This window comes from Thamnophis sirtalis, unplaced genomic scaffold (assembly GCF_051295495.1).
Source record: "Thamnophis sirtalis isolate CommonGarterSnake01/CBP01778 unplaced genomic scaffold, rThaSir2_p1.2 scaffold_8, whole genome shotgun sequence".
Lineage (NCBI taxonomy): Eukaryota > Metazoa > Chordata > Lepidosauria > Squamata > Natricidae > Thamnophis > Thamnophis sirtalis.
In genome coordinates this window covers 39,820,174-39,847,810 of record NW_028261388.1, presented here as the reverse complement: position 1 = coordinate 39,847,810, position 27,637 = coordinate 39,820,174, and the positions used below count along the sequence as shown (strand labels likewise).

General features: G+C 36.1%; 2 protein-coding genes across 4 annotated transcripts in view; both read right to left on the bottom strand.

Annotated features, from left to right (window-relative positions):
• BCL9 (BCL9 transcription coactivator) overlaps nucleotides 1-6,317 on the bottom strand; it is a 30,526-nt gene extending 24,209 nt beyond the window's left edge. Inside the window, exons 1-3 of the mRNA XM_014076618.2 lie at nucleotides 6,183-6,317; nucleotides 4,144-4,460; nucleotides 37-226 (exon numbers count right to left, since the gene is read on the bottom strand). Coding sequence (XP_013932093.2) covers nucleotides 37-226; nucleotides 4,144-4,460; nucleotides 6,183-6,235 — 560 coding nt within the window. The 5' untranslated portion in view covers nucleotides 6,236-6,317. The remainder of the gene's footprint in view (nucleotides 1-36; nucleotides 227-4,143; nucleotides 4,461-6,182) is intronic.
• The window catches only part of LOC148044375 (uncharacterized), a 94,507-nt gene continuing 73,151 nt past the window's right edge, over nucleotides 6,282-27,637 (bottom strand). The window contains exons 2-4 of one of the 3 annotated variants that reach the window (XM_087721500.1): nucleotides 20,264-20,347; nucleotides 9,631-9,709; nucleotides 6,282-6,476 (exon numbers count right to left, since the gene is read on the bottom strand). In XM_087721500.1, the coding sequence (XP_087577626.1) occupies nucleotides 6,282-6,464 (183 nt within the window). In that variant the 5' untranslated portion in view covers nucleotides 6,465-6,476; nucleotides 9,631-9,709; nucleotides 20,264-20,347. Of the gene's footprint in view, nucleotides 6,477-9,630; nucleotides 9,710-20,263; nucleotides 20,408-27,637 lie in introns of all 3 variants that reach the window. The other 2 variants (XM_087721499.1, XM_087721501.1) reach the window with 2 other exon arrangements.

Below are 27,637 nucleotides of genomic sequence, written 5' to 3'. Positions count from 1 at the left end.
TTAATAAACTTATTATTTAAAAATAGAGCCACTTACTTGTTAGCCATGTCTGTTGAAAAAACATAGACCACTTTGGATGGAGTCTTCTGTATGCTTCCTGGTTCTGAAGTTGTAGTCTGACCATGGGAAGGTGTGGAAGACCGGGGAACTGAACTATTTGAAGGAACCATGGAGTGCGTTGTATGTGACGCATCTTGTGATTTTGTATGTTCAGCAGAACCAAGATCTAGAAAGAAACAAGTGAAGAGAGTTCTATTTTGAAGAGTAGAATGTAGGCTTTAATTTCTTCAATATTCCACTTTCCATTTAAGTAAAACAGAATTTGGGGGGGAGGAAGGTGTCCTCCTTCTACAAAATAATTTGTTGATGTTACTTAGTAGAAGCCTTAGTAGAAGCCTTGAAGGGAACAGCCCAACCAATATGGCATCTAACTGAAAGCCTTGGAAGAAATAACTATTTCAAAATCTTTTGGGATAGGTAACACCCAAAATGAGTTTCATGGTTCAGCAAAGATAGCAGCTACTTCTGTTCTTTGTAGTCAGCACCAAATAATATATATAATGAATATCGCTACAATAATAGCATTTTTAAGAGTCTAAGTATAAAAGAAATTACTGGCTCACTGAAAAACTGAATACTGATATTGTGCAAGGAATCGACACTGCCCTAACATTCAACTATTATTAAATATTAAAGCGGGGGAAGGATTATAAAATACTGCAAAAAATTAAGTATACAACATGGTTCTTGCCTCAGGCATATAAAGTGGCAAAATAAAGAAAATAAAGCAAATAGGTCAATGGGGAAAATACAGGTTCATAATACAAAGTTCTAGTTTCCTTTACTGTTACTACTGGTTCCTAAAGCTGTGGGGCATTTGTGTCAGTTTGTGTTGGTTTATTTTTATCAGATTTAGTTGCCATCCATCTCGCAGTTCAGGCAAGTCTGAGCTACATACATCTGGACGAAACAACTTATAATAATAGTTATAAATACATTTATAAATTATAAAAAATTAGAAAAAAATTAAAACAAACTAAAACAAAGATTTGGAGGAGAGTTTGTATACTAATCACCTCCAGCCAGTGGTTTCTCCTCCAGGATCCCATGCCAGGTGGCATAGCCAGAGTTTTCCTGAAGGCTAAAAGAGGAGGCGGATCTTATCTCCTGTAGCAAGAGGTTCCAAAGGGGAGGAGCTGTGATAAAGAAGGCTATTCTCTTGAATTCCACAGCTGACATTCCTTGGCTAATGAAGGCCCTTTTGCCAGCACAAGTGCGGGAGGGGGGCAATCCCATTGGGGAAAGAGGGTTCCATAGTCTTAAGGGTTCCATGGCACTTAAGCAAATCACAGACAGTCATTGACTTACAACCATTAGTTTAGTGACCATTACAATGGCACTGAAAAAAGTAGCTTACGGGTACTTTTAACACTTAATGACCATTGCAGCAGTCCATTGTCACATGATCAAAATTTAGGTGCTTGGCAACTGGCATGTATATATGAACGTTGCACTGTCCCAGGATCTTATTGAGTACCATTTGCAACATTCCAGGCTGGCTTTCGACAAAGTCAATGGGGAAAGCCAGATTCACTTAACAACCACATGATTCACTTAACAACTGTAGTGATTCATTTAACAACTGTGGCAAAAAGGACATAAAATGTGACAAACATCACTTAACTGCTTTGATTAGCAATGGAAATTTTGAGCTCAATTGTGGTTGTAAGTTGAAGACTACCTGTAATTAATTAATATTAAAAATTCAACTCAGTCTAATCCATACATTATTAAAGAACAGCTTTCAACATTTAAAACGGCTACAAAATTTAAAATGGTCAAATAAACGAAAGATAAGATTTATAAGCAACATCAGCCTTCCCAGATAAACCAGATGAGCTAATTCAATTTTATTCTAAGGCTACAATAACAGAATCTTGCAAGTCTGAAATTAGAAATCCCCTGCGCTCACTTTTAAACACCTGATCCATTAAGATGTATCTTAAGATTCTTTCTGAGTATTAAGCAACTCCGGGGTCTCCCCTATCTTGTTTGATCATTTCCTAGGCAGCATCTCTTCCCCTGTCCTTCAAGATCATTCTCATATCCATTACACAATAACCAAAAATTAATTGGAAACCTAATAAAAGATAAAATCTTCTAAAATATTAATTTAAAGTGAAATACAAGTGTTCCAAGAACACTTGTACCATATATTTATAAAAATAATTCAGCCTTGCCCATTTGATTCTGTACTTTATACGTATCTTGTCTTGGAGATTCAATGTACACTATAGTTAGTACCAAGCCTCAAACAGGCAAAGGGGTTCAAAGCAATGCAATCTGGAGGCATCAAACCAGAAACAACTTCCCAATGTGCACTGTAGGATGTCCTGTGTAGGACTTGAGAGAACGAGACTCAAGTCTACTATAGTACCTTGTTGACTTTGGGCCAATCATTATTTATTTGTATTGTATGGGCATCCATACCAGCAAATAATTATATATATATATATATATATATATATATATATATATATATATATATATGTATATATGTATATATGTATATATGTATATATGTATATATGTATATATGTATATATGTATATATGTATGTATGTATGTATGTATGTATGTATGTATGTATGTATGTATGTATGTATGTATGTATGTATATATGTTGTTGTATTTGTGCTGATAAATCTAATAAATCTAATATATATATATATATAGATAGATAGATAGATAGATAGATAGATAGATAGATAGATAGATAGATAGATAGATAGATAGAGGGGGGAGGGAGGGAGGGAGGGGGGGAGAGGGAGGGAGGGAGGGAAAGAGAGAGAGAGAGAGAGAGGGAGGGAGGGAGGGAGGGAGGGAGGGAGGGAGAGAGAGAGAGAGAGAGAGAGAGAGAGAGAGAGAGAGAGAGAGAAATACCTCTGCACACATGAATACATATTAGAAAGATATTCGATACTAGAAAGTATTGGATACTGGCCAAGTCTATTTATACTGCTATTACAGGATTTATACTGATTTTATGCTGCTATTATAGAAATGTCCCTAGCTCACACAGTTCTATAGAGTTGAGCATGGGGAGCTGGAAACCACAGAATATCAATGAAAGAGCCAACAGAAAAAGCATGTCCAGCATAACAGCTAATTGTTAATAGGCAGTATAATTAGTCCCATTAACCAAACCCATACTGTTTAGTTACCAGACATGCCTACTGCAAGGAGAGAAGTAGCATCTGAAGCCACACAATGTACTTTGTGCATTTCTTTCCTAAGGAACAACATTTCATATATAAAATCCTACCAGTTAAGCTTTCCAGAACTGGGAATTCTGAGAATATAATTTATCCAATCGTAATAAAACATGTGGAAAGAAGATCTCTCCATTAGAACTTAAGGAAACAGCAGTCTACAATGAAAGGGGACAAGCCTTTAAGCATTCTGGTGCTATGCTCTTTAGTGTTTTAAAGATTAGCATCAACACTCTTAACTGGGCTAATTGTGTAAATGCAGACTGTATTTGTGGAGAGCACTAGCAAACAGGTTATACTGGGTTAAAAATAATTCCACATAAAATGCCAAAGGATTCACACACGAACCAAAGTACTACAAATTCAACAGCATCACTCCTGAGATAAATATAAACAAACCCTAGAAAATGAATTTCTTGTAAAATATATTAGTTCTGGATTCAGTAACTTGGACAAAACAGAGGCTGACAGCTCCTTATTAAATATTTGTAAAATGAAAGTTTTCTCTTTAAACCTATGGAAGAAACATTTCTCCCTCACATATACAGAAAGTTAGACCTTTTCTTTTCTGAGACAAGAATCCTCTGTTAGGATGTTTCATGTTACTGGCCAAGAGAATGTATTCTCCATTTAAGTACTGGTATATCGAAAAAGAAAAAGGCTGTTAAGAAACTTAAACATTTGTTACGCTTTTAGGATCCTATCTATGAAACAATTCACCTTATAACTAATACATATCTGTATTAATTTGCTCTGCTTTTACAGCTCAGGGCTAATACATTGTTAAAGCAAAGGAAGATGATCAATAATAGAAGTTCTCAATCAAAACCAAAAGTTATCCATATTTCTGCACTTTTGCAGGTTAACATACCTTTGATTTCTGATTCATCACTGGGAGTTCCAGCATCTCTCTGTTCAAATGAGTCGGCTGAAATGCTCCTTTCTCTCTTTCCTTTCCCTTTTGACCCATTGCCAGCCCCATTCTTCAACCCCATGCTTCCTCCTTGTCCTGGAAGCACTTTTGGTGTATGGGTCCCACTCTTGGGATCGCATGGAGAAGGCTGGGATTGGCCTGTTGAACCCCCCTGTTTACCCTGATTGGAGAATTTAGAGTCCAGTTGCGGGTTGCCGGATGGTGACATCACTGTAGGGGGACGGACCATCACCTCCTGTTTTGACTTAGGACTACTGGCAAAGGAAAGATGAAGAGAATAATATACAATACAACACAACACATAATAACACACACACTGATTTACTCAGCAGTTGCTTCTAATTCAGACTTATTATAGTGTGGAAACTCCAAGAAATTAATTCATTATATGCTTATTGTTCAGCTTCTATTTTAAAAAGTGTTTTGAGAGAGTCACTAAGTTGTTTGAGGCATTATTACTTTAGTGAAGAGAGCAAAATAGCAACCTCCTAGATCCTAGGAACTAGTCAGTCACATGAGGATGTATCTCTTTGACTTCTGTCAATATAGACAATGGTTTCTATGTACAAAGACGTGCCTTACATTAAGATCAGCACAAAACAAATAACAAGACACCATAAAGTTCACAAAACCACTCCTCTGGATTCTAACAGCTCAACTGTCAGAAAACAGCTAGATCAGAAATGATTGTTCTACTTAGAAAATTACATTAACTGTAAATTTCTGTCTTAAATTACTTTTTAACTGATAAATGCAAATATTATATCACACAGAAATAAATAAAAGATTGGATTCAAATTTCTTATTTTATCTACTCTGCATGGAGCTAATGTATAAATTGTTTCAAAACTACACCCAATAGTCACTACATTTAATAATTTTTACAGAGAGATATACCAGATTGGGGAAAATATCCCTGATAATGGAAATTAGTTTGGAACACCATTCTCTGAAGTTCTCTTAAAATTTTAATTTTTATATGAGTACAATACTTTTGGACCTATAAAGTTCAGTCAGCTACTGAATACAATATATCAATTAATTCTCAAATAAGATGAAATTAGAATAAGACAGAGAAAATTCTCTGCACTCACATCTACCGTATTTTTCGGAGTATAAGACACACCTTTTCCCCTCAAAAAATAGGCTGAAAATCTGGGTGAGTCTTATACACTGAATGCTGCATTTTTTGCCTCCCGAAACTTGGTCCCCCTCACCAAAATGGACAGTTTTTTGCTCAATTTCCCCCTCCCCACCACCAGGAGCACTCTACAAACCTCCTAAAGACTATTCATACCCTTTTTTTAAAAAAACGGGCCCCTTTTCGTGAAAAAGGGCCATTTTTGGGAGGTCTGCAGAGTGCAAAACCTTTTTTTAAAATTTGCCTCTTCAAAACCTTGGTGCGTCTTATACTTTGGTGCATCTTATACTCCAAAAAATACGGTACATGGCTTTTCATTTAAAAAATTATTACTTCAGAAGAATAGGCATCATTGAATCAAATTATTTGTGGTTTACTATTCCTCTCTTTTTAATAAATTTAGAATAAATTTCAGTCTCGAATAGACTGTGCTTTTACCAATATATATGAATATAAATCTATGTTTCCAGGTATTGAGCCTGCCCTCTCACTCTCAAAAAAAAGAGAGAAGAGAAGAACATGGTGTCTAGCACATTGATTAGATCTATCGTTTCTCCTAAAATATACCTAGCAAAAATTACACCAGAGTTTCTCAATGAAGACTAAAAGAAAAATCAAGTATTATGTCTGAATAACTTTCTCCAAATGAAATTTAAAACAAAAGTAGAAAGCCCTTAAGAAATAAACATAGATTTCACCATGTTCCACAGAGCTCAATAAAATTTAAGAGTATTCAGTAGATAAAATATATATTGAAATATTTAATAATTCATATTTATTTAGCAGTTACATAGCATAATCATGTCCTATCTAAAGACTAATGTACATTTCTTACCTCTGGGCATTTCCTGACGGGGAATTTCTCACTTTGGGGTTACTGGAATGCATTGACAGAAATCCTAAGCACACAATTACACACACTGACAGGCTCTTGTCAAGTCCTTCTGTTGCGTCTGGCTGTTGTGAAACACTTTCTGCCACGTGCTTTCCTCAGTGCCACTGGCCTACTTGTCTTTCTCCTCCGTGCTTCTCTTTTCTGCTGCACTGGACCTTTTCCTCTTGCAAATCCAGCATTCTCCAAATGAGTGACTCCTGTTTTTGTAAGGAAGTCTCTCATCTCCAGGGCAAACTACGCAAACCAGTCAAAAGCAAACAGAGTAAAAAAAATTAGTCTAGAACTATTTGAGATCAATACATGGCCATTTCTCTTATCTTTCAATTGAAAGGGAAAAATGAAAGATTTTAATCAGATCAGACATGATCATGTATTGCATCCTTAAGTGAAATGTTTATGTATTTAAAAGCAACAATCAGATGTGCCCTAACCCTATCTAACCAAGAAGGGAGAGTTTCTCTGCAATCAAATGTAAGTTTTTAGGGGAAAAATACTTTATCTATGCCTTGTTTCATATCAACTTGAGCCTTCAAAAAATTCTGTGTGGCCTACAATACTCATATAACTATAGATTTTTCAAGAGCCTTCCTGAATCAGACCACCTCTCAGTGTACTGGAACTAGTTTCTCAAAACCCAAACAAGCACAGTCAAAGGACTTGTTGTCATGGCCGGCTCAGACTCAGTACTAACTGTGAGCAGCCAGTCCATCTGCTGCCTGAGCAGTTGCAGGCGGAGGAGGATGCACCATTCACTAAACAGCTGTCATTAGTAGATGAGGAGCCTGGGCCGCAAGCCTCTCGGAGAACAAGATTTTGCTCTGCAGACAAGATAGCAAAGGGGTTCTGCCAGTCGCTTCTCAAGAAAGGAACTTTGCCTTTCCAAATAAGCAACACGCAGTTTGTAAGAAGAATAGCGAGTTCAAATCCTTCCATTGGCAATATTCATTAACTTAAACTCTGTTGCCTCTCAACTTGAAATTTTGTGATCATGATTCTGGACTGGGACTGGCTGATGATTCTGCTACAACATTAGGACTCTTGGACTTTGCCCAACCACTCTTGTGCCTGCTGCTTTGGATTTGCCAAACTTGCTGGACTTTGGGGGAACTTGATTTTTCGTGTGTATGTGTGTGCGCACACAACTGCACCCAAACATTTTCTTTGACAGTTTATTTGCTTGAAAACCTCCTACCGAATTTTGCAATTCTCTGCATGTTTGTGAGTATATGCTCTGAGATAGAATACCTGAAGTTCCAACACATCTGAGGATTGATTTACAAGATCAAAATTGGACCATATTACTTCAAAAGATGTACTCATTACTTTAAAAAAAACTTACATGGCAAAAGAGGAAAAGAAAGGGAGAACCTGTGTAGGAACACTTCCTAATTGTTTCTTAATAATCAAAACCAGCCTTAACCATAATTTCCCTGATATTGTTCAAATGTACAATGTCCACTGGAACTGCCAAGTTTAGACTTGCAGCACCAAATATTGTAAGCTAGTATAGCAATTTAGACACATCATGCATGATAATATTTGTTTGTTTGTTTGTTTGTTTGTTGGATTTATATGCCGCCCTTCTCCCAAAGGACTCAGGGCAGCGTACAACATTAAAAAAACACATATTACAAAAGTTAATAAGAAAATTAGATAGAGTATCCAAAAACAAACCCAATTAATATTAACAATAACATTTAAAAATAGATTAAAATTAACAGTAATCAATCATTTAATTTATTTTGTTCAGGCCAGGCCGGCTTGCTGGAAAAGCCAACTTTTTAGGGCACTTCGCAAGGACTGGAGGTCGGGGATTATACGAAGCTCCAGGGGCAGCTCATTCCAGAGGGAAGGCGCTCCCACAGAGAAGGCTCTCCCTCTGAGGGTCGCTAGCCAACACTGTCTGGCCGACGGCACCCTGAGGAGGCCAACTCTGTGGGATCGCACTGGACGGTGGGAGGCTACCGGTAGCAGTAGGTGGTCTCGCAGGTATCCTGGGCCTAAGCCATGGAGCACTATATATTTGGGTAGATTTTGAAAGAAATATATTGCTACTGCAGTATTATCATTATAATTATTAAATAAATAAGTACTGTTTGTCCCTTTAGGTTATGTGTGTATGTCTGGACGTACACACACACACACACACAATGGTGATTTTGTGTCACCAAGTCATTTTCGATTTCATATAGATTTTCTCCATGATCTTTGTCCCTAACCTGTTCTTTCAGGTCTCCCAACAGTGCACATTTGTACCCAATATAACAATTAAATATCTGATTAAAAAATTTATCCTAATGCCAGTTTGGTTGCATGCATGCAGTCAAGAATCATATATCTTAAATAACATTTAGGGAGGCATGATTTATTGTTATCAAAGTACAATAAATACAAAGTTTCCATTGTAATGCGCATTCCATGTGGTTGGCAATATCCTACATACTACAATGCTTCCCACTATCTTTTCCTCATAGTCCTCGTTGAACAACCACTTGTTAAGCAACTGTTTGAAGTTACAACAGCGGTAAACAAACAGCCTTTGCAATCTTCCTGCTGTCCCTGATTGTCATTTGTGACCTTCACTGCTGGCACACATACACACATAAGCTAAAGGGACAAACACTACGGACTAACACTAAGGACTATCTATACTGGAATTGTTGTCTTTCTGTTTCCAAGGCCAGATATATGATAACATCTCTGTCACTCAATATATTTGGCAAAATGTAGAGCATAAAAAACCATGTTCACATGTGCAGGTTCAAATTAATGTGATTTAATTCAAAAAGCCTATGCTGAGGAATCTTTCCAACTAATGGTCAATCCCTGGATGGAGTTAGATAAGGATCAATGACATTCAAGGTTCTAAATTTGCTTGTGGCTAGGTAACAAATCTAAATTAAGCCCACTTTTCACTCTTCTCTCTGGCTCTGCAAGTCCTTCTCTTACAATTAATTAGACTAGTAAAGATTATTTAGAATTCAAAGTATAAGACTATAAAGTCAAAATGGGCATATATGGTTTTTATACCAGATATGCTCTGCCCCCATATACTTGGTTACATTGCTACTGGAATTGGTTCTGATTCAGGATACAAGACAATCAAAAACCAAAGCAGGTTATAAAGACAATGATACAGACAACTGTGACAATTAGAAATGCTAACCAAAACATAATATAGAGTACCACTTCCCATTCTCCCAGTTATTTAATGAAATATACAGTTTTCCTACCTATAAAACTAAGTCCCCACAATATAATTGCTGTTGTTGCATTCTGCCTGATTCATAAAGACACTGGGCTGAAGTGACAATAAAAGGAAGGCTAGTTGGACTTGGTGTTTTTGCCATTCTTTCAATCACTTTCCTTAGTTCTATAGGAAACTCACCAAAGCTCCAGTGTCACGACATTGTGCTGATCAACCAGAAGAAGGGTTCGGAATCCCTCTGCATATATATAAAGATTCTCTGAAATGAGACAAAAGAATACAGAGTAAAATGGAAAAAAAGAGAAATAATTTCAATATAACCTTGAAAACAAACATAACAGCAGGATGCATTATTTGACAAATTATCCACCCTGCAATTAAAAAAACTTAAACAAACTTGTAGGGATGATAAGAAAGAACAAAGAATAGTTATCTTGTGTTCTAAAAGGAAAACATCTCACTTAATTAAAAAAGGGAGGAATAAAAGAAAAAAATGCAATAACATAAAGCATCTTTTTGACATGCTTACTGAAATCCAAATTGGATTTGGATTGAGAAACTTAACAAAATTAAATTAAAATTCAAAATATTAAATAGGGATGAACTCCAAACAATGTTCTCTCATTGAAGAAAAAAAAACAATTCATGCATCACAAAGAAGCTTGGGACAGCCAAAAGGACTGTACATACAACATCTTTATTTTAGTAACAGTACCTCCACAAAAGCATCATCATATAACCAAACAGAAAGCTCAATATTAGACAGTCCAGATTCAAACACCAAGTAGAAATAGAGAATATGATCAGGACCCTGAGATTTAGAAAGCCAAAGTTGGGGACATATAACAAGTGAAAAAAATGAATAGACAAATTGGTGAGAGCAGTGTGTCCCATTCTCTTTATTATCTATGATGTCTTTATCACCTCAGCTTGTTCGGGGGGGGGGTTCCCCCCCAAAGCACTGAATAACTACTAATTTTATTTTCTAAACATGCCCATGGATTAATGAATCCTCAAGCATTCTTGTAAATAAATACATAAATAAAATTACTCTAGAGATACTTTACAGAATGCCAGCTTCTCGTTATATTTTTCTAAAATTAAAAATAATATTATTAGAGCCATAGGGTACCTGGAACATGTCAAATACCATATTTCCTACTCTAGTTAGGAAATTATGTAACTGGATCATCTAGTTCTGAAGCTCATTTAGCTAATGTTATAGTACAAATACCTTTTAATGTTGACTGCCAGTATTTGGGGCTAGGCAAACAGAATGTCCATCATCTATAAATGTCTTAAACAAAATAAAAATAATAAATAACTAGCTTTTGACACTAAATACCTAGATATTTTATCCAATTACCTTACATTCTATACATATCAAATCTTTATTATGGTCATAGAATCATATAAGGAAGATAGAGTACTTTCAATTAAAAAGCAGAGAAAATACATCCAAAGTCCAAAAAATACTGTATGAAAAACCAGATCTAGTAAGAAAGAAGGTATATATAAAAACAAGTGTCTAAAAGGATCTAAAAAAGAGATAGGAGCAATAGATGGATGTAGGAGAGCACATAGTTTAGTATGGTGAAGATTGCCATATTAATTAGTTTAGTATAGCCAATTAAATGCTCATTAAGTCTAGTTTATGGCACAGATCATCATCTGATAAATTTTAAGTGCCACTGTGCAGAACCTGGTAACTGTACTTTATGGAATATTAGCATATGAAAGAAATGGGGACGTATACAATTGTTTTGTATGGCTTGGGTATTTATGCAGTAATGGTGCAATGAGGCTTAGTATGAATGTGTCTTTAATGCAAGTGACATGCTCTATTGTTTCTGTGTACGCAGAGCCATGGGACATTGTCTTTCTGGATAAGGAATCTTCCTGTATTGGTCTTCCAAGGAAAACTGAGAAGAAAGTATGGCATTGTGACAGATTAAAGGCCTTCAGGTGTTTAGACTTTCTGAGATAAGTATGTAAAAGTTGGGATCCTGACTAGATCCAACTGGTATTTTGTGTCTGCTACAATCTGTTTAATAAGTGCTTTGGCATGACTGTATCCATCTGGAGTAGAAGACTTGGAAAGAAGCCCAAGGCTAACCTTTTAGATGCTACTGCCTGTTCCCATGTAAATTAAAAATAATCTCTCATAGTGAATGCGGCAAGGTTAAGTGGGGAGAAAATACTCTGAGCAAATATGGTCATCCACAGTCTTACCTCCATTTTCACGACTTTCACCTCTAATTGCAGGCTAGCACTATAAACACACTTTGGAACTTGTCAGATTGATATTAAAAATCTGGATTGTACAAGTTCTAATAGTAAGAAATTGACAAAGCACTCACTAGGACACCATAAAAAAGCTGGGCTATTGGCTTGGTTTTCAATAATTAGAGTATAATGCAATTTTGTATTAAAGAACTTAAGGACAGCAGAAGAGTTCCTTTGGGCCCTCTCATTACTTAATGCGAGTACGGTGTTGAGTAGAATTTTTGGATCAGGGCAAATGTCTGAATGTAATCTGTTAAGAGATGTTGTAGAACTCTTTTCAGATCTTCATAAGAAAAGGATATTAGACATTGCCACAACACTGAGGGATGGAGGTTATGTGATAAAGGTTAGCCTTTTATCCTTTTCCTATGAAGATCTGAAAAGAGTTCCATAAGCTCATTCAGCTAAATGGTTTTACTGGATCTGTGTAATCACACATTTTATAAGGTAGAATTCACAACTATGTTTCTGTTGAAGCTATACAAGTTGAGCATGTTTATATAACGTTTTCAATTCTTATAATAAATGTATTAAAAAACTGACAGTTGGCCACACAAAGAGGGACACTGGGAATGTCGGGACTTACAGGCTCACTAATTATCCCAAAATACTTTCTATATTTGCATCCACATGAATGCTTACTTATAAAATTGGATCATGTGTTATCCAGAGAAATCCCAAAGGATCATCAATTCTGGATTTAAACTGATTACATAATATGCATTGAGATTTGTAAGGTTCGGTTTTGGTTGATTTTCACAATCACAAACTACAGAGTGGATCTGCCCATGAAAGCTTTTCCATCAATGAAGCATATTAATATTGCTAGCAAGGAGAAAATTGCTACATTCTTATTTAAAGCACACTGCAGATATTTTCTACTCAGTTGGTATGGTAAACACAAAAAAGCAAGGTGGATTGCGGTGATATTTTAGCTGATCATCAGTGCAGACCACAATTCAAAACATCTAAAATAACTAAGTATGAATGATAAATTGTTTCCATTTGTGTATTTCAAATTTGAAAGTTGTTTATTTTAACTTTTTGGGGGACGATTCAGAGTTACAGTCCCAGTTTCCCAGGTGACCCCTTGGGAAAAATAATTGCACATCCCTGTTCTAAAGTGAGGCTCTCCCTCCGCCATCAATTCCTCCCAACTGCCTACCTCACACCCAACACACCTTTTGGCTGCCTTGCATAGTACCTTGAAAGGTAGCAAGCAGCCCCAGAACTGTGCAGCTCTGAGGCTGCTTGCTACAATGTGGCTTAAGGAGTTTTTGGTATGCCAGAAACTGGTATGCAATGTGAAGCAGCAGCCACTCCAACCTGGCCCAGCAATGCAGTGTGGCATGGTGTGAAGCCCAACTGCCCCAGTGGTGCAAAGCCTCAGCTACCTTGGCAATCCCCAGCCGCCAGTGCTTGGCCCAGCAATATGGCACAAAGCCTTTGTTATCCTGCACTCCAAGGCCTCTGCTGGCCGGCAATCTACCACCCCAGATGACCCTCACCATATTTTTACTCCTGCTGCTGATCTTTCACAAGGCAGCTACTGGTCATAGAAGGCCTTTTCTTCCAGGTCTTCTGAGGAAACTGTCGTGCCCAACTTTGGGAGAGAAAGCCTTGTGCAGTCAGCAACTACCTTGCAAAAGGCCAGGCTGGGCATGCTTGATCTGCAGCAGGAAGAGGAATACAGCAAAGCAGTGACATGCGGTGAGGTTTATAGCTGGTGAGGCACTGACACAGGTGTTTCAAATTTCTTTAGACTTGTGGACTTCAACTCCCAGATTCCACAGCCAGGCATGCTCAGTTCCGATTTAAAGCGACAGCATTTTCCCCCTTGTGAAATAAGTTTTCCTTCATTCTTTTTCTTCTCCCTCCACCTCCTTCCTTCCTCTCTCCCTCCCTCCCCCCTCTCTCAAACAGACACACGCACACAGAGAAGTTGGATCCCTCTCTCACTCACTCACTCACTCACTCACTCTCAAACAAACACACACACAGAAGTTGGATTGGATATATTTTCCAATGGCTTGAAAGCAGCTCCTCTGCCTACCCCCCCTTTCCCTGCTGCCTTACAATCCGAGCCTTTGATTGCAGGTGGAGCCACGTTGCCTTTCAAACTTGTAATCAGTGAAGCTGGGCTTATATACTTTTATCCAACTGTGTGTGTTTGTGTGTGGCTCTGCATGCAATCAAACTTTTTGAATTCCTCCCCCCTCCCCACACATGCACCTTTTCCAGCTGTTTCAGAGAGGATTTCAACTCTGCTCTTGCCTGCCATCATGAAAAGAAAAAAAAACGTAAAAGGAGAAAGGTCAGAGCTCTGAGGTCAGACTGAGCTAGTTGCTCCCAGAGCCTCTAAAAAGCCTATAAAAACCGCTCTCTACAGGAGGCGAGAGAACCACATGCCTCATCTACATAAGGAATTTTTCGGTTTTTAACACTTGCTTAGCTCTGCTCGAGTGATCATAAAGTCAGACTAAATGAGGCACCTCGTTCTCCTGCCGCCCCCTGTAGAGAGCACTTTTTAAGAGGCTTTTTTTAAACAGTTAAGCACTAAGCAGAGTCATCCACTGTGACTCTGGCAGCAACTACCTCAGCCTTTTTCCTTTTACATTTTTTTTTCTTTTCATGATGACAGTGGTGAGGCCCTGCCTCCCATGCCTCCCCTGACTGCACATCCCTGCAGCAAAGGTTAGCTGGGATGGCAGAGTGCAAGACAGCAAGTTGGGGTAATAGGTGAGAGGGAGTAGTTGAAGCATTCCTGCAATCTTAAGTACAGACAGGCTGCCAAACAGCCAAATTTTGATCACATAACCATGAAAGAGCTGCAATGGCTATAACTTTAGGGACAAGGCATAAGTATCATTTATTCAGCAGTGCCATAACTTCAAATGGTTGCTGAACGAATGGCCGTAACTGCCTACAGGTGAAACTTGAAAAATTATAATTATCGTGCAGTTCATTTATTCCAGTAATGCAACTTAAAAGGTAAAACGTGGTGTGTCATAATTGTGATGATCATGGCTTACAGCTCATGAAAACCCAAATCCACAATCTCAGAAAATTAGAATATTGTGAAAAGGTACAATATTCTAGGCTCAAAGTGTCCCACTCTAATCAGCTAATTAAGCCATAACACCTGCAACGGGTTCCTGAGCCTTTAAATGGTGTCTCAGTCTGGTTCAGTAGGAATCACAATCATGGGAAAGACTGCTGACCTGACCGTTGTGCAGAAAACCATCACTGACACCCTCCATAAGGAGGAAAAGCCTCAAAAGGTAATTGCAAAAGAAGTTGGATGTTCCCAAAGTGCTGTATCAAAGCACATTAACAGAAAGTTATGTGGAAGGGAAAAGTGTGGAAGAAAAAGGTGCACACGCAGCAGCGATGACCGCAGCCTGGGGAGGAAAAGGCCATTCAAAAGTGTTGGGGACTTTCACAAGGAGTGGACTGAGGCTGGAGTCAGTGCATCAAGAGCCACCACACACAGACGGATCCTGGACATGGGCTTCAAAAGTCATATTCTCTTGCCAAGCCGCTCCTGAATAACAAACGTCAGAAGCGTCTTACCTGGGCTAAAAAAAACCAGATCTGGTCTGTTGCTCAGTGGTCCAAAGTCCTCTTTTCTGATGAGAGCAACTTTTATATCTCATTTGGAAACCAAGGACCCAGAGTATGGAGGAAGAATGGAGAGGCACATATTGCAAGATGCTTGAAGTTCAGTGTGAAGTTTCCACAATCTGTGTTGTTTTGGGGAGCCATGTCATCTGCTGGTGTTGGTCCACTGTGCTTCATTAAGTCCAGGGTCAACTCAGTCATCTACCAGGAGATTTTGGAGCACTTCATGCTTCTTTCCGCAGACTAACTTTATGAGGATGCTGACTTCATTTTCCAGCAGGACTTCGCACCTGCCCATGCTGCCAAAAGCACCAAAAACCTGTTTCAATGCCCGTGGGATTACTGTGTTTGATTGGCCAGCAAACTCGCCTGACCTGAACTCCATAGAGAATCTATGGGGTATTGCCAAGAGAAAGATGAGAGACATGAGACCGAACAATGCAGAAGAGCTGAAGGACGCTATTGAAGCATCCTGGTCTTCCATAACACCTCAGCAGTGCCACAGGCTGATAGCTTCCATGCCACACTGCATTGAGTTGAACTGCCGCAAAAGGGGCCCAAACCAAGTACTGAGTACATATGCATACATACTTTTCAGAGGTCCGATATTGTTCTATGTACAATCCTTGTTTTATTGATTGCATGTAATATTCTAATTTTCAGAGATTGTGGATTTGGGGTTTTCATGAGCTGTAAGCCATAATCATCACAATTATGGCAAATCACGGCTTGAACTATCTTGCTTTGCATGTAATGAGTCTATCTCATATATTAGTTTCACCTTTTAAGTTGCATTACTGGAATAAATGAACTTTTGCACTATATTCTAATTTTTCGAGTTTCACCTGTATAACTGTTTCAACAAAGAACACTAAGCCACAATGGTTTTATTTTTTTAACTGTGAAGCAAAGTAAAGTGGTTTATAAACCACAATTCATTACTTAGTAACTGTGTGTTATTAAAATAACAATGTGAAAACCTACTAAAATTATTTTGAAGTTAGAGATTCTGCACAATAAAAAGTGCCATTTTGAAACTGCAGAGTTTCCAAAGAGCTATGAAATAGAGATAACCGGAGATTTTAATTACCTAAACATTGTTGGGAGATTATTTCTATCAAAAGTCTTCCCAAAAGTGAAACTGTCAGAAACTTTTGTAAAAAAAATAATAATCACATAATTCTGGAATTCTTTTGATTTTAAGAAAGTATAGCAGTGTCGAAAGTGCATCTTGGACTTCAATAATGCAAACCTTAATAGAGTGGGGGTAAATAATTTTCCATGATGGAGAAGATAATGGAAAATGTAATTGAAGAGGGGCAAGAGATTTTAGACAGATACTAAAAGCACAATTATAATCAATGTGATGACAAAAAAACGTAAAATAGGAGAAAAACACAATGACGGTACACAAAATCTTAGTGAAAAATCTGAAAAACAAGACACGTAGGAAGTGGAAATGGAGACAAATAGGGTTATGAAAGGTTTCAGAGTCAAAAAATACTTCTGTACATAGACATGCATATAGCAGAAAGTTCTAATATCTATGATAGGATCTTAGGAAAATATGGAATTGCATTAAGGACTTGCCAATACAGTAGGTGCTACTATATAAAAGTCGTCATACATTTTGAAGCAATATTCTCCCTTTAAATCTTTAAGTTGCCAAAGTCAGAATATTTATTCGCCTCCAAACCAGCTCCAGGGTAAGATCAATACAAAGATGTAACCTAAAACTGTAGCAATGATACCAGAAAGTCTAAAGCTTACTAGGATATTATGAGAAAAAATGTTTACAAAATATTTATTTTATTTAAAATAAAAGTATCATAATATCAGCTTCCTGAGTGAAATAAAGAATACTTGCGGACAATAAATGTTGTCCAGATTTTTAAAAGAGAGAAAACAAGGGACTAGAAAAACAAATTTAGACCAATAACTGGAAGAATTCTAAGGATCAGAATAAATCACCTTCAAGAAAAAAAAATAGGTTCATTTATTATTCTTGATCACTAGCAAAACCACCAATAGCATAAAATGTTAAATGAATTAAATGAGTTATAAGATATTGCAACAAACACTAAAGATACAATAAATTAAAATGTCAGAATTTTTTTTAATCATAGTTATTAAAGATGACTTGTTGACTGTTCAAGATCTCTTTGAAGATAAAAAAATAAAATTAAAATAATTAAGATGTGAAGAGATATAAAGGTTGAATAAGAAATTTACTATAATTCCAAATACGGTCTTATTCCAAAGTTTGCAAATGTACATGAAAAGTTTTTCATTATAATTTCAGCTATTTCCACTAGTATTAGCACAATGTAATAATGCTGGAGATGCATTCAAGAACTTCCCATACCCATGGCTGTTAGTATCAAAGATGAAGGAATTCACAATAGGGAACTGGTTTATGCAACAATTATTTGTGAAGTTATAGCTGAAACCTGATCGATATACCAATGTTACAAATTACAAATTTACTAACATAGTTCTTGTTGTTTGTGGGAATTTAATACATTTAATCACCATGGCTGGCAACAAAAAATAATGAAAAAAAGAATTGGAAGGGAACTAATTTTCAGATAGTAATATGTGTAGATCAGCGATGGGATTCACTTACCTTCCCTAACAGTTTGCAAATGTGAGCACACACCCTGCATCTATGCATGCACAACGCGTTCTGCGCATGCACAGTGCTTGTGCATTACATTGGGGCGGGTGGGTGGAGCCTCCTACAGCCGCCACTACCGGTTCATCCAAAGCAGAGAGAATTGGCTGGATACCACCTCTGGTGTAGATGCAACATTTGCACCAGTTTTATTTTGTATGTCATTTATACAACTTACAGAAATTGGAAAAGGAAAATGAAGACCACTACAAAATTTACCCAAGAATATATGAACAAGTGTTATTTGAAAGTATTCCTATTTCCTATCTCTAACTGGAGATTCACTATTCAAACTTTTTTTTAAAAAAGCTAATTTTTCCTGGGCACTTTAGGCTTCATGTTTTTTAGAAAGGTAACTTTCAGGGTAAACCACTGGAGGGCCAAATTTTGAGTTAATAATATGATATCAATACCAAAGATTAAATTAATATCAAAGATGAAACCACATACAACTAATCTCGTGGGAGATACGAACAAGCAAAATATTTGCTTAAAAATACTAATTTTGACTATTTTTGAAATTTTTAGTAAAATATTGAAACTGTAGCATGTTTTACATATAAATCAGAATATCTGCCCACAATTGATCTGGAACCAATAGATTCCCTAGTCTTTGAATTAATCCTAATTTGATCTGAAGCCACTTTAGTCTTTTAAATATTTGAAGAGTGCCTTAATTCATGATTCTGGTAGTAGATTAAATTTTATTTCAGAAGTTATTAAATGTTCATCATTAGAAATGGTTCGATTTAAATAGATAATGCTTAGAATGAGTTACTGAAAGATGTGGACGTATTTTGAGTTGATGGAGCACAAAACATCTTGAATTTGAAACATTTGAATTAAAATACCTCTCTCTAGTGTTTCAAATGCTCTATTCTGTTTGGATCTGAAATGGTCTGTGCTGTTCCAAACATTTCAGAAGTATCTGAATCTAAAAACAATCCTCTTTCAAACTCTAAACATCTGTTTCAAATTCAAAACAGTGTTACAACACTTCCAATACAATTAGAATAACCTGCTTGAAGCCAGAAATAATTTAAATTTGAAACATTTGATACACTTGAGTGTTCTTAAGATATAAATGAGATTTGGTATAAAAAATACTGGAAGCATTGTTGTATACTTGTATCTAAATCACAATTTAAAATTTCTTTCTCTCATATACACACAAATACATACACTTCTATAGCAGAGATAACTAATTATATTGATACGGTGTTACAATTTTTTCATATTCTTAAAACACCTTTTCCAACCCAGACGATTTAAAATGTGTGAGCCAAAATAACTGGTGGGTATCAAATTACAAAACATCTGCCTTAGCATTTAAGACTATAAAGAAAAACAATTTTATGATATCATTTTCAAAAAACTGTTACACCAATCACAACACTGATAATATAACCAATTACTACTAACAAAGGCTTTCCAATTCTTCAGGTTAATAGAACTTTCACATGTTTTTCTTTTGTTTTACAGTGTTCTTGATATTTATGGGTAATATATGCTCTCCACAAGTGAACATAATATAATTCAACTAACAAAATAAAAACAAAATGCATAGTTCAACTATCTTTGATACTATCTAGGCAGTGGTGGGATTCAGTAAGTTCGCACCTATTTCGGGAGAACCGGTTGAAAAACTTTCTAAGCAGTTCAGAGAACCAGTTATTCGAAGAAATCTCATTTCGTTATTTTCCACTTTACATGGCTAATCCTGTAAGGAAGGCAGGAAGGAAACATTTTGGTGTTGTTTCTAGCTTAATCTTTATTGACCTACTAACAGAACCTGCCTCTCCGGTTAACCCTTACTACATTGTAACACCCATCGATGTGAGTGACATTGAGTTGACCTTGCCCACCCAGTCACATGAAGCCCCAACTATCTAGCTGGTCATTAGGCAGAGAACCAGTTGTTAAATTATTTGAATCCCACCACTGTATCTAGGGATTTACATGCTATAGTGGCTAAGGTAGTAGACTAGGAATAGGGAGCACAAGTTAAAAATCATTCAGTGATTTTGAGCCAGTTACTCTCTGTCAACTCAAGGTATCTCATAGGGTTATTGCTAAAAGGAAAAACAGGATGAGGGAAAACTATGTATACCTGCTTGAACAACTAATGAAAGATGAATTATCAACCTAACAGATAATATTGGCATACTACTCATAACATTAAACATGCTAATGAACAGTATATTAAAAACAAAAACAAAAATGTGCTCTTACCATGATCAGAGTATTAGACAAGTTACAGCATCAGTTCTGGATTTCTTTGGATAGTTCATCTGACAAATTCCAGAATTCAGTAGTCTATGAGGAAAAAGATGCACCAATGTAGGGGCTTTTGTTTGGTTTGTTGGTTTTACAAGTCTAGGAACAATGGATACAAAGTCTTCTGAAGCAGCACACTTTGCTTGTTGTTTTGTTTTTAAAAAATTATTAAGATCAATTTGAACAGATTAAGAAAAGTAAGATGATTAGTTTTGTACAAAAAGAAGTTGATTTTTCCTTCATAACAAATTTGAATAGTTAAAAGCAGGAAGCATTTTTAATTTCTAGGTAACGTATATCTCAGCTGCCTTATAAAACAATATGTATATTTCTAGATCTATTTTTAAGAGAAATTACTTTGAAGCTAGTAAATTCTGAACAACTGAATTTCAGAATGGCACTGACTTCAGAGATATATAAAGTATTCTAAAAATTTAACATATTTTGTAGAATAACAATATTCCTTTCTGAAAGACAATGAAAGTTTGGTTAGAGTGATAGTAAAATAGGCAGATAGAGGCTAAACTCCTTACTCAACCCTGAGTTCAACAGATGATAACATTTCCCAGGCTAATCTCTCTTAACACAAGAAAAAAGGCAGTGAAAACATATTCAGATATTTGTCCTTGAACCCTTTATAGGGAAATAGTACATAAACAGCATAACATTAATTAGCTGAGGCTGATAACATTTTGTCTAATCTTACATATTATTCATATTTCCCTTCAAAGGCACAGTACACCAGAGCTTTCAAGGTATCTTCTCTAATCCAAGGAATGATGACATACCATACATGCCCCAATTCTTAAACAAAAGTAACTTCAGTATTTCTTTTTTTAAGTATCTTTCTTACAAGGTCAGTCTAACAATATTTCACAAGAAAAGTGGGCAACCAAAGCAACTGACTTTGGAACTTTTGCAAATAAAAGATTATTACTAATCTTTAATCTAGCAAGGATTCAGCATGAAATACAATCTTACTGACATATTTCAAAGTCATATAGGGAAGAAAGTATTTAAGACACCAAACACTTAGGCTTTACAGTAAATGAATAAATATTAAAATGTTTAAATCATAGTAAAATTGATGAACTATTTGTAGCAACATTATGGCATACAGCCGGACTATTTGATGGACCTCTCGTCTGCCAAGATCAGGGAAAATTGGTGCATTTTGGTCACCCTGATCCAACAATACCATATGACCAGGAAGCCTCATTTCATTGTTGTGAGCACCTGCTACCTGAAATGATGTCTCCCAGATCCATTTAACTCTTTACTTAATGGTGTTCAACAAGTCTTTTAAAATCTGACTGTTCTCCCAGGACCTGGGATAAAATTTTGTACAGCCCTGGTTTGTTCTGTAGTTTATCTGTTCCTTAGCTTCTCTGTTCTCCTACTTTCAAGGGTAAGCCACCCAGAGTCATGCTGGAGTCAGGCAGTTTATAAATATAATAAATAAATAAACTTCCATTAATAATTGGACAAACATTCTAATAATTTACTCAGAAAATTCATATGCATGAGTAAGTAAAATAAGTACAAAAGTATGGATGCCTATGAACATTACTAGAGGCTACAACTTCTACATAAAAATCCAGAAGCCATCCTTAGTAGCAGTGAATAATATTTAGTTTCCTTTAAAAAAAAGAGCAAGGTGCTTTGGATCTAGTTTGGAAATCATTCACTCTGTCACCTAGTTCTTCAATAAACACACTCTTCCCTCTGCTACCTGCACCCATAGATTTAGATTTATTTTTTTTTAGTTTAGGTATTAGTAATAGGATGTCAGACACACAGCTGCAGTGTACTGCCATCTCATTTATTGAATGGGTTTTTTTGAGCATATGTGGTCATAAGAATTCAGGGGGAAAAAATTGGCCAACAAAGAATGAATACCCACATCAGATACAAAGTCCCCTTTCCCCATTTTGGATTCAATTCCATTGTTGGAGTCCACTGGAGTTGGACAGCTAATAAATTCGAACAAATGAACAATACATACTGCACACAATTTACCCTGAGTTGTAAATTGCCATCAAATAATCTATTTTTTTCAGCAATGTTTCAGATTTCTTCACATATTTTGCCAGCAGTTTCAGGAAATATTAAGAAAGGTTCATCCACAAAGTCCAAATTCAGAAGGCCAAGGAAATATCAGGAGAATTCCTACAAACATGGTACCAAGGTTGGTCATGATCGAGGTAGGTGATTTTGTGCAAAGTGTTAAATTGAAGAATTTGGACAGCTTTTACTTGCTGCAAAAATGTAATTTTAGCAAAGAACTTAGATTTCCATTGCTATTGCCACTGCTGTTATTCATATATAAACTATATTTGCTCAGAAGACTTTCTATATCATTTCAGACTTCTCATCATTGTCGTCAGCCATTCAGTACTTGGCCACTCTATGGATAAGTACTTTCCATACATCACTGTCTTGCACTGCCTCCGTTAAATCTGCTAGGGTTATCCTGTGATCAGACTTCTATAGGAAATCAAATAGGTGGTTACCAATTGTTGAAAAAGGCAACTCAGATTTATTCTGGACTCTTTTTTCCCCATCAGGTCTTTAACTGCTTGACTTGTGCCAACTCTCTAGAAGATCAGAGTTGATTCTTAGCTACTCTTGGATATATTTACTCATACCTAATGAGTAAATATATCCAATGAAAATCATGTCACGTTTGGGTTTTTGTCCTAGGAAGTAACCAAAGCAATAATATAAATAAATATAAAAATCCAAAAGCTAACGTGAAAGTCCATAGCATTAATAGTGTATGTTGCCATTTAACCTGGAAATAAAGGTCAAAATAATTTGTGAACTTTCTTCTCATTTAATGAGATATACCACATAAGAATATGATCTCTTTCTTACTCAGAAAATAGATCTGAAAGCTCAGGATACAACCAAATTGCTAATTCTAAGCAGATTCTAGATCTGGTCAGTTCTTCACAAAAGAAAGATGTGTGATTTATTATAGTTCTAGGATATCCTTCTGAGTAACAAACACATACAGAAGCACCACTGATATTTTTTGCAAGAAAAAAATAACAGAATGCTTGTTACTTGGGGGTGGGGGCAACATTAATTATTAAAGCCTAGCCCATTATAATAATATTAAAAACTTGTATTGGATTAAGATTTTCAGAAGGACTATTCCATTAATTGGAATCTGTAAATAAAGCTCTTCTAACAACTGGTCACTACCTCTGGTTTCAAATATAGCAGTTGAAGCTCTATAGAAGATCTTCAGATGACAAGGAATGCAAGATTATAACAAATATGAATGGTAGGACAACATATTTAAAGAAAATATACTGGGACTTTAATAGTAATGTAAAACCATGTAGTTCAGAGAACAATGGTGTTGGACACGGAATCCTTTGTATATTTAGCTGAGCAATCAATAAGACAGTCAGGAGGTAATTTATTAATAGAATCCCTAATCCGGCAATAGGCAATCTAATGGTATCTGAATGTTTTCTCCCACAAAGCCTACAATTTCTTGTCACAAATCATGCTGGCTAGGACTGATATAATCAAGACCAGCCCATCAGGGGGTAATCTTTAATCTGTCCTTGGAAGAAACCTTTAGTTATACAATCTGTAATGATACAATATGCAAATTTATGGTTAGCTAAAAAAAAGTCTTAAGCTGTTGCTCATAGTTAGGTTCACCCAAATAGGTCACAAAAAAGCAAATCCAATTTTCTCAGGATATTGTGTGGATCTAAGCCGTTCAATACAACAAAATTTCTCAAGTCACAGGATGAAAAAAAGTGGTATCAAGTAATTCTGCTTCTTCATTAATTCCATCTTCTCCCAATTATAACTACTCAGCAATTCACAAACTGTTGTTTCATTGAGTCATATTGGCAATATAACCCATCATGACTACTTCATCCAGTTCCTACACACATTATATTGAAACTATCTTACCATTAATAAATATAAGAATAGGAAATTGGAAATCATTATTTTTTTATGAATTGAGGTGGCAGAAGATACAGCTTCCTTCCTTCTTATGCAGTCTACCCATCTCCTCCTCCTCAAAGTAATTGTAATTGTGACTCACAATCAATTTTCTCTTTTACAAAACCAAATAAATCAGCTTTGTTTTTCTCATCCAAATTAACCAACATCCTTTGAAGAAAAGGGAAGTACAGCCAAAATTCACATTTTCTCTCAAATATCCTGCAAATGAACGTATAAAACCTTATTTTACTGATGATAGTCTCTTAACACAACATTGTTGTCAATGTTGTCAAATATGGTTTTTATGCTTAAAACAATTGGTCTGCTGACTATTTAGAATTAAATTCTTGCAAATGGTTGAGTTCAGCAGTTGCTGTTACTTGTATTTACTTCCATTTTTAATATAAGAGATAGATAATAGTGATTTGCAAATTTAAATAAACTCTTTTCAGTGGAGTACTTTTCAGAAATTAGCAATGTGTTGTAAAATTCCAATCTCCCATGCCTTGAGATAAGTAAGGTAAATACCATATTCTTCTGAAGAGGTGAAAAGGGACAAAATAAGTATCGTATTTTTCAGAGTGTAAGACACACCTTAGTTTTTTGGGAGGAAAATAAGAAAAAAAGCATTCTGCCTCTGTCTACCAGCATCCATTGTTATTTATCTGGCTAGTGTCCTTAGCAAACAGCCTTATCAGGTTCAGCAGGTTAGCCTGATTCAACATGAGCAGCTGATTGGCGGGTGGATCGGCCTCCCAGAATACCCCCAATCAGCTGTTCCCAAAGGTGAACTTTAGCAAGATTTGCTGGTTGTGAACACGTGTGTGCAGCAATTGTTCCCTTTGGGATGCTTACAACCCTAGCCCTATACAATCACAATACCTCAGTAAAAAGCTGGGTCTTGGGTCTTAACAGTCTTCCAAAAGCCTAAGAGTGGGGTACCTGTCAAATCACCAATATGAGGTTATTACACAAGTTAGAGGAAACCACATAAGACATGATTCTAAAGTCCCACTATAGCAGATGGCAAGATTCCAGGGAGGGGATCTAGAGCAGGCCCACCCTATCTGATCTAGTGGAATAGACCTGCTCTCTTAGGATAAGGCAGTCCAATAAATAACCACATCCTTTGCCATGTAAAGCTTTAAATGTGATAACCAGCACTTTGAATTGCAGCTGGAAGAAATCTGGACCCAGTGCAGTTTGCACAATAAAGGTTTAAATGGGTGAACCTATGGGCACCCATTACTCTCTGAATTATTGCATTCTGGCCCCACTTGTAATTTTCTGTTTGCCTCATAAATACTTTGACCACAGTCACATTTGTTTTCTTCAACTCCACTTCATGGCGATCCTACATGTTCAAAAACTAACTTTGCAAACAGTGGAAGTAACTCAAATTCACTAGTTGTCTCTTGTTTCTAGGAAGTGTTATAATTACCTATAAATACCTCAATGGGTCTTCATAAATCTGTTTGGCAATCACCATCCTTTAATCTGTTTAGATAAAAGTTTTCAATAATAATTGGCAGTAGTTGCATACCACATCCCTGATCTGCAGAGGATTATATATACAGGGAAGATTCTTTTCAGTTGCAATTTCAACATTTTAGAATTCTGCTCCTTTAGACCTCAGCTGACTTCCTCACTTAATTTTCAAGTTAATTACCACATTTGCCCTATATCATCTGTCGGTTTCCCCCATTCCATAAATTTACACATGGTTTAGTGTAGTTGTTTGCTAATAACTACCATTTTTATATTGTAATATTATTGCATAAATTTGTAATCTATCTCATAAGCCAAATGGCAAGGTTCTTCAGCTGAAAAGTAAGATATGAATTTTCTAAATTAATAAATGTTGCAGACACAAAGCTAATCCCTCGTTCAAGAGGGAGAAGAGGCGACAATGAATTGTTCTTGCACTGCAGAGTTTTTAGAAATGCTTCCTTTTTCAGCTCCAAGGGGGACAAGGCATTTTAACGTTGCACTCAGTTTGAAACATGATGTCATGATCCACAGTTAGTTTTTCAATGGTATATTAGGAAAATGTCAACAGGTCAAAAATGAATTATGAGATTGAACTCAAAGTATATTAATATATTTATGCCAAATCTCTCTATAAATCTAATGATTTTCTAGTTTCAATATGTACAACTACTGCAGATGTTGCAGTGATATAAATTATATATTCCCGCACTATAATTTGTCATAGACTTCATTAAAGTGACCAAAATATGGCCTGGGACCATCCTAATGCCTGATCCATATATCAGCAACTACATAAAATAGACAAAGAGTTTGTAAAATTTCCACTCATAATTTTTCCTTCCCCATAAATTACCACAGCCAGGAGAAAGGACTTGAATAGTCTTTGTCAAATCTACTTCCACAATTTATCAGAGATTATAGTCAACTGAGGAGCTTTCTTAAACAAAATATCTCTACAGTGACTCATAAGCATAAAATGTAAAAAAAAAAAACTGTCCTTAGTAGATTGCATGATGGGGTATTGTGTGAAATGAAGCCCAAGATACCTAGAAAAATTCATGCTGATCATACTGATTTGTATGCTTAATCATCATTCCCATATTTTAATATAGATGTATTTTCTTAGCCTTCAGCTAAGAAAAAAGAATCAGTATCTGCTTTTCTCCCCCCCTCCCCCCTCCCAAAAAAACCCTCCTCTTATCAGTATCTGTTGTTCTTAGGTCATAAAAGCTCATTCAAATATCTTTCTGGATTTGGCAGCAAAAATGTTACTGGTTTCACTGAAGCATCAGTGTTTTAGCATGCTCAATCTGTGGTCTTATTCTGTCTGTATATCAGTGCAGAATAAATGTAACATTGCTGACTTTGACTTTACACCTAAGTTATATGACAAATTACACTGATTACATGTAACTATCACAGACAATTAAATACAAACTTTTTGATACATGGCACAGACAGCCCAACCATGGATTTTCCATCACACTATTTAAGCTGAACAGATTTACAGAATATGTGTAACCTTGTGGATTGTGTGCTACATTTACATTATATTCCAACTCTATTAAATTTATCTGATAGATATGAACAAAATTCATTTTTAAATTATCTTATGTTTATACAACTGCATATTAAATGGAAGATTCTAATTATAAAATATTGCCTTTTAATATACAAGTTTGCCTTGTATTAAGATTTTAAGCATAGGCAACAATATTCAGAATGAAATGTAAGACCATTCTTTGTATTATTTGATTACAACCCTGAAATTCTCTTTAATGGAAGATAGAGTCCTCTCAGAATTGTAGTAAAAATTGTAAACAGTAGACACCTAAAGAATTATATAAATTAAAACTGAAA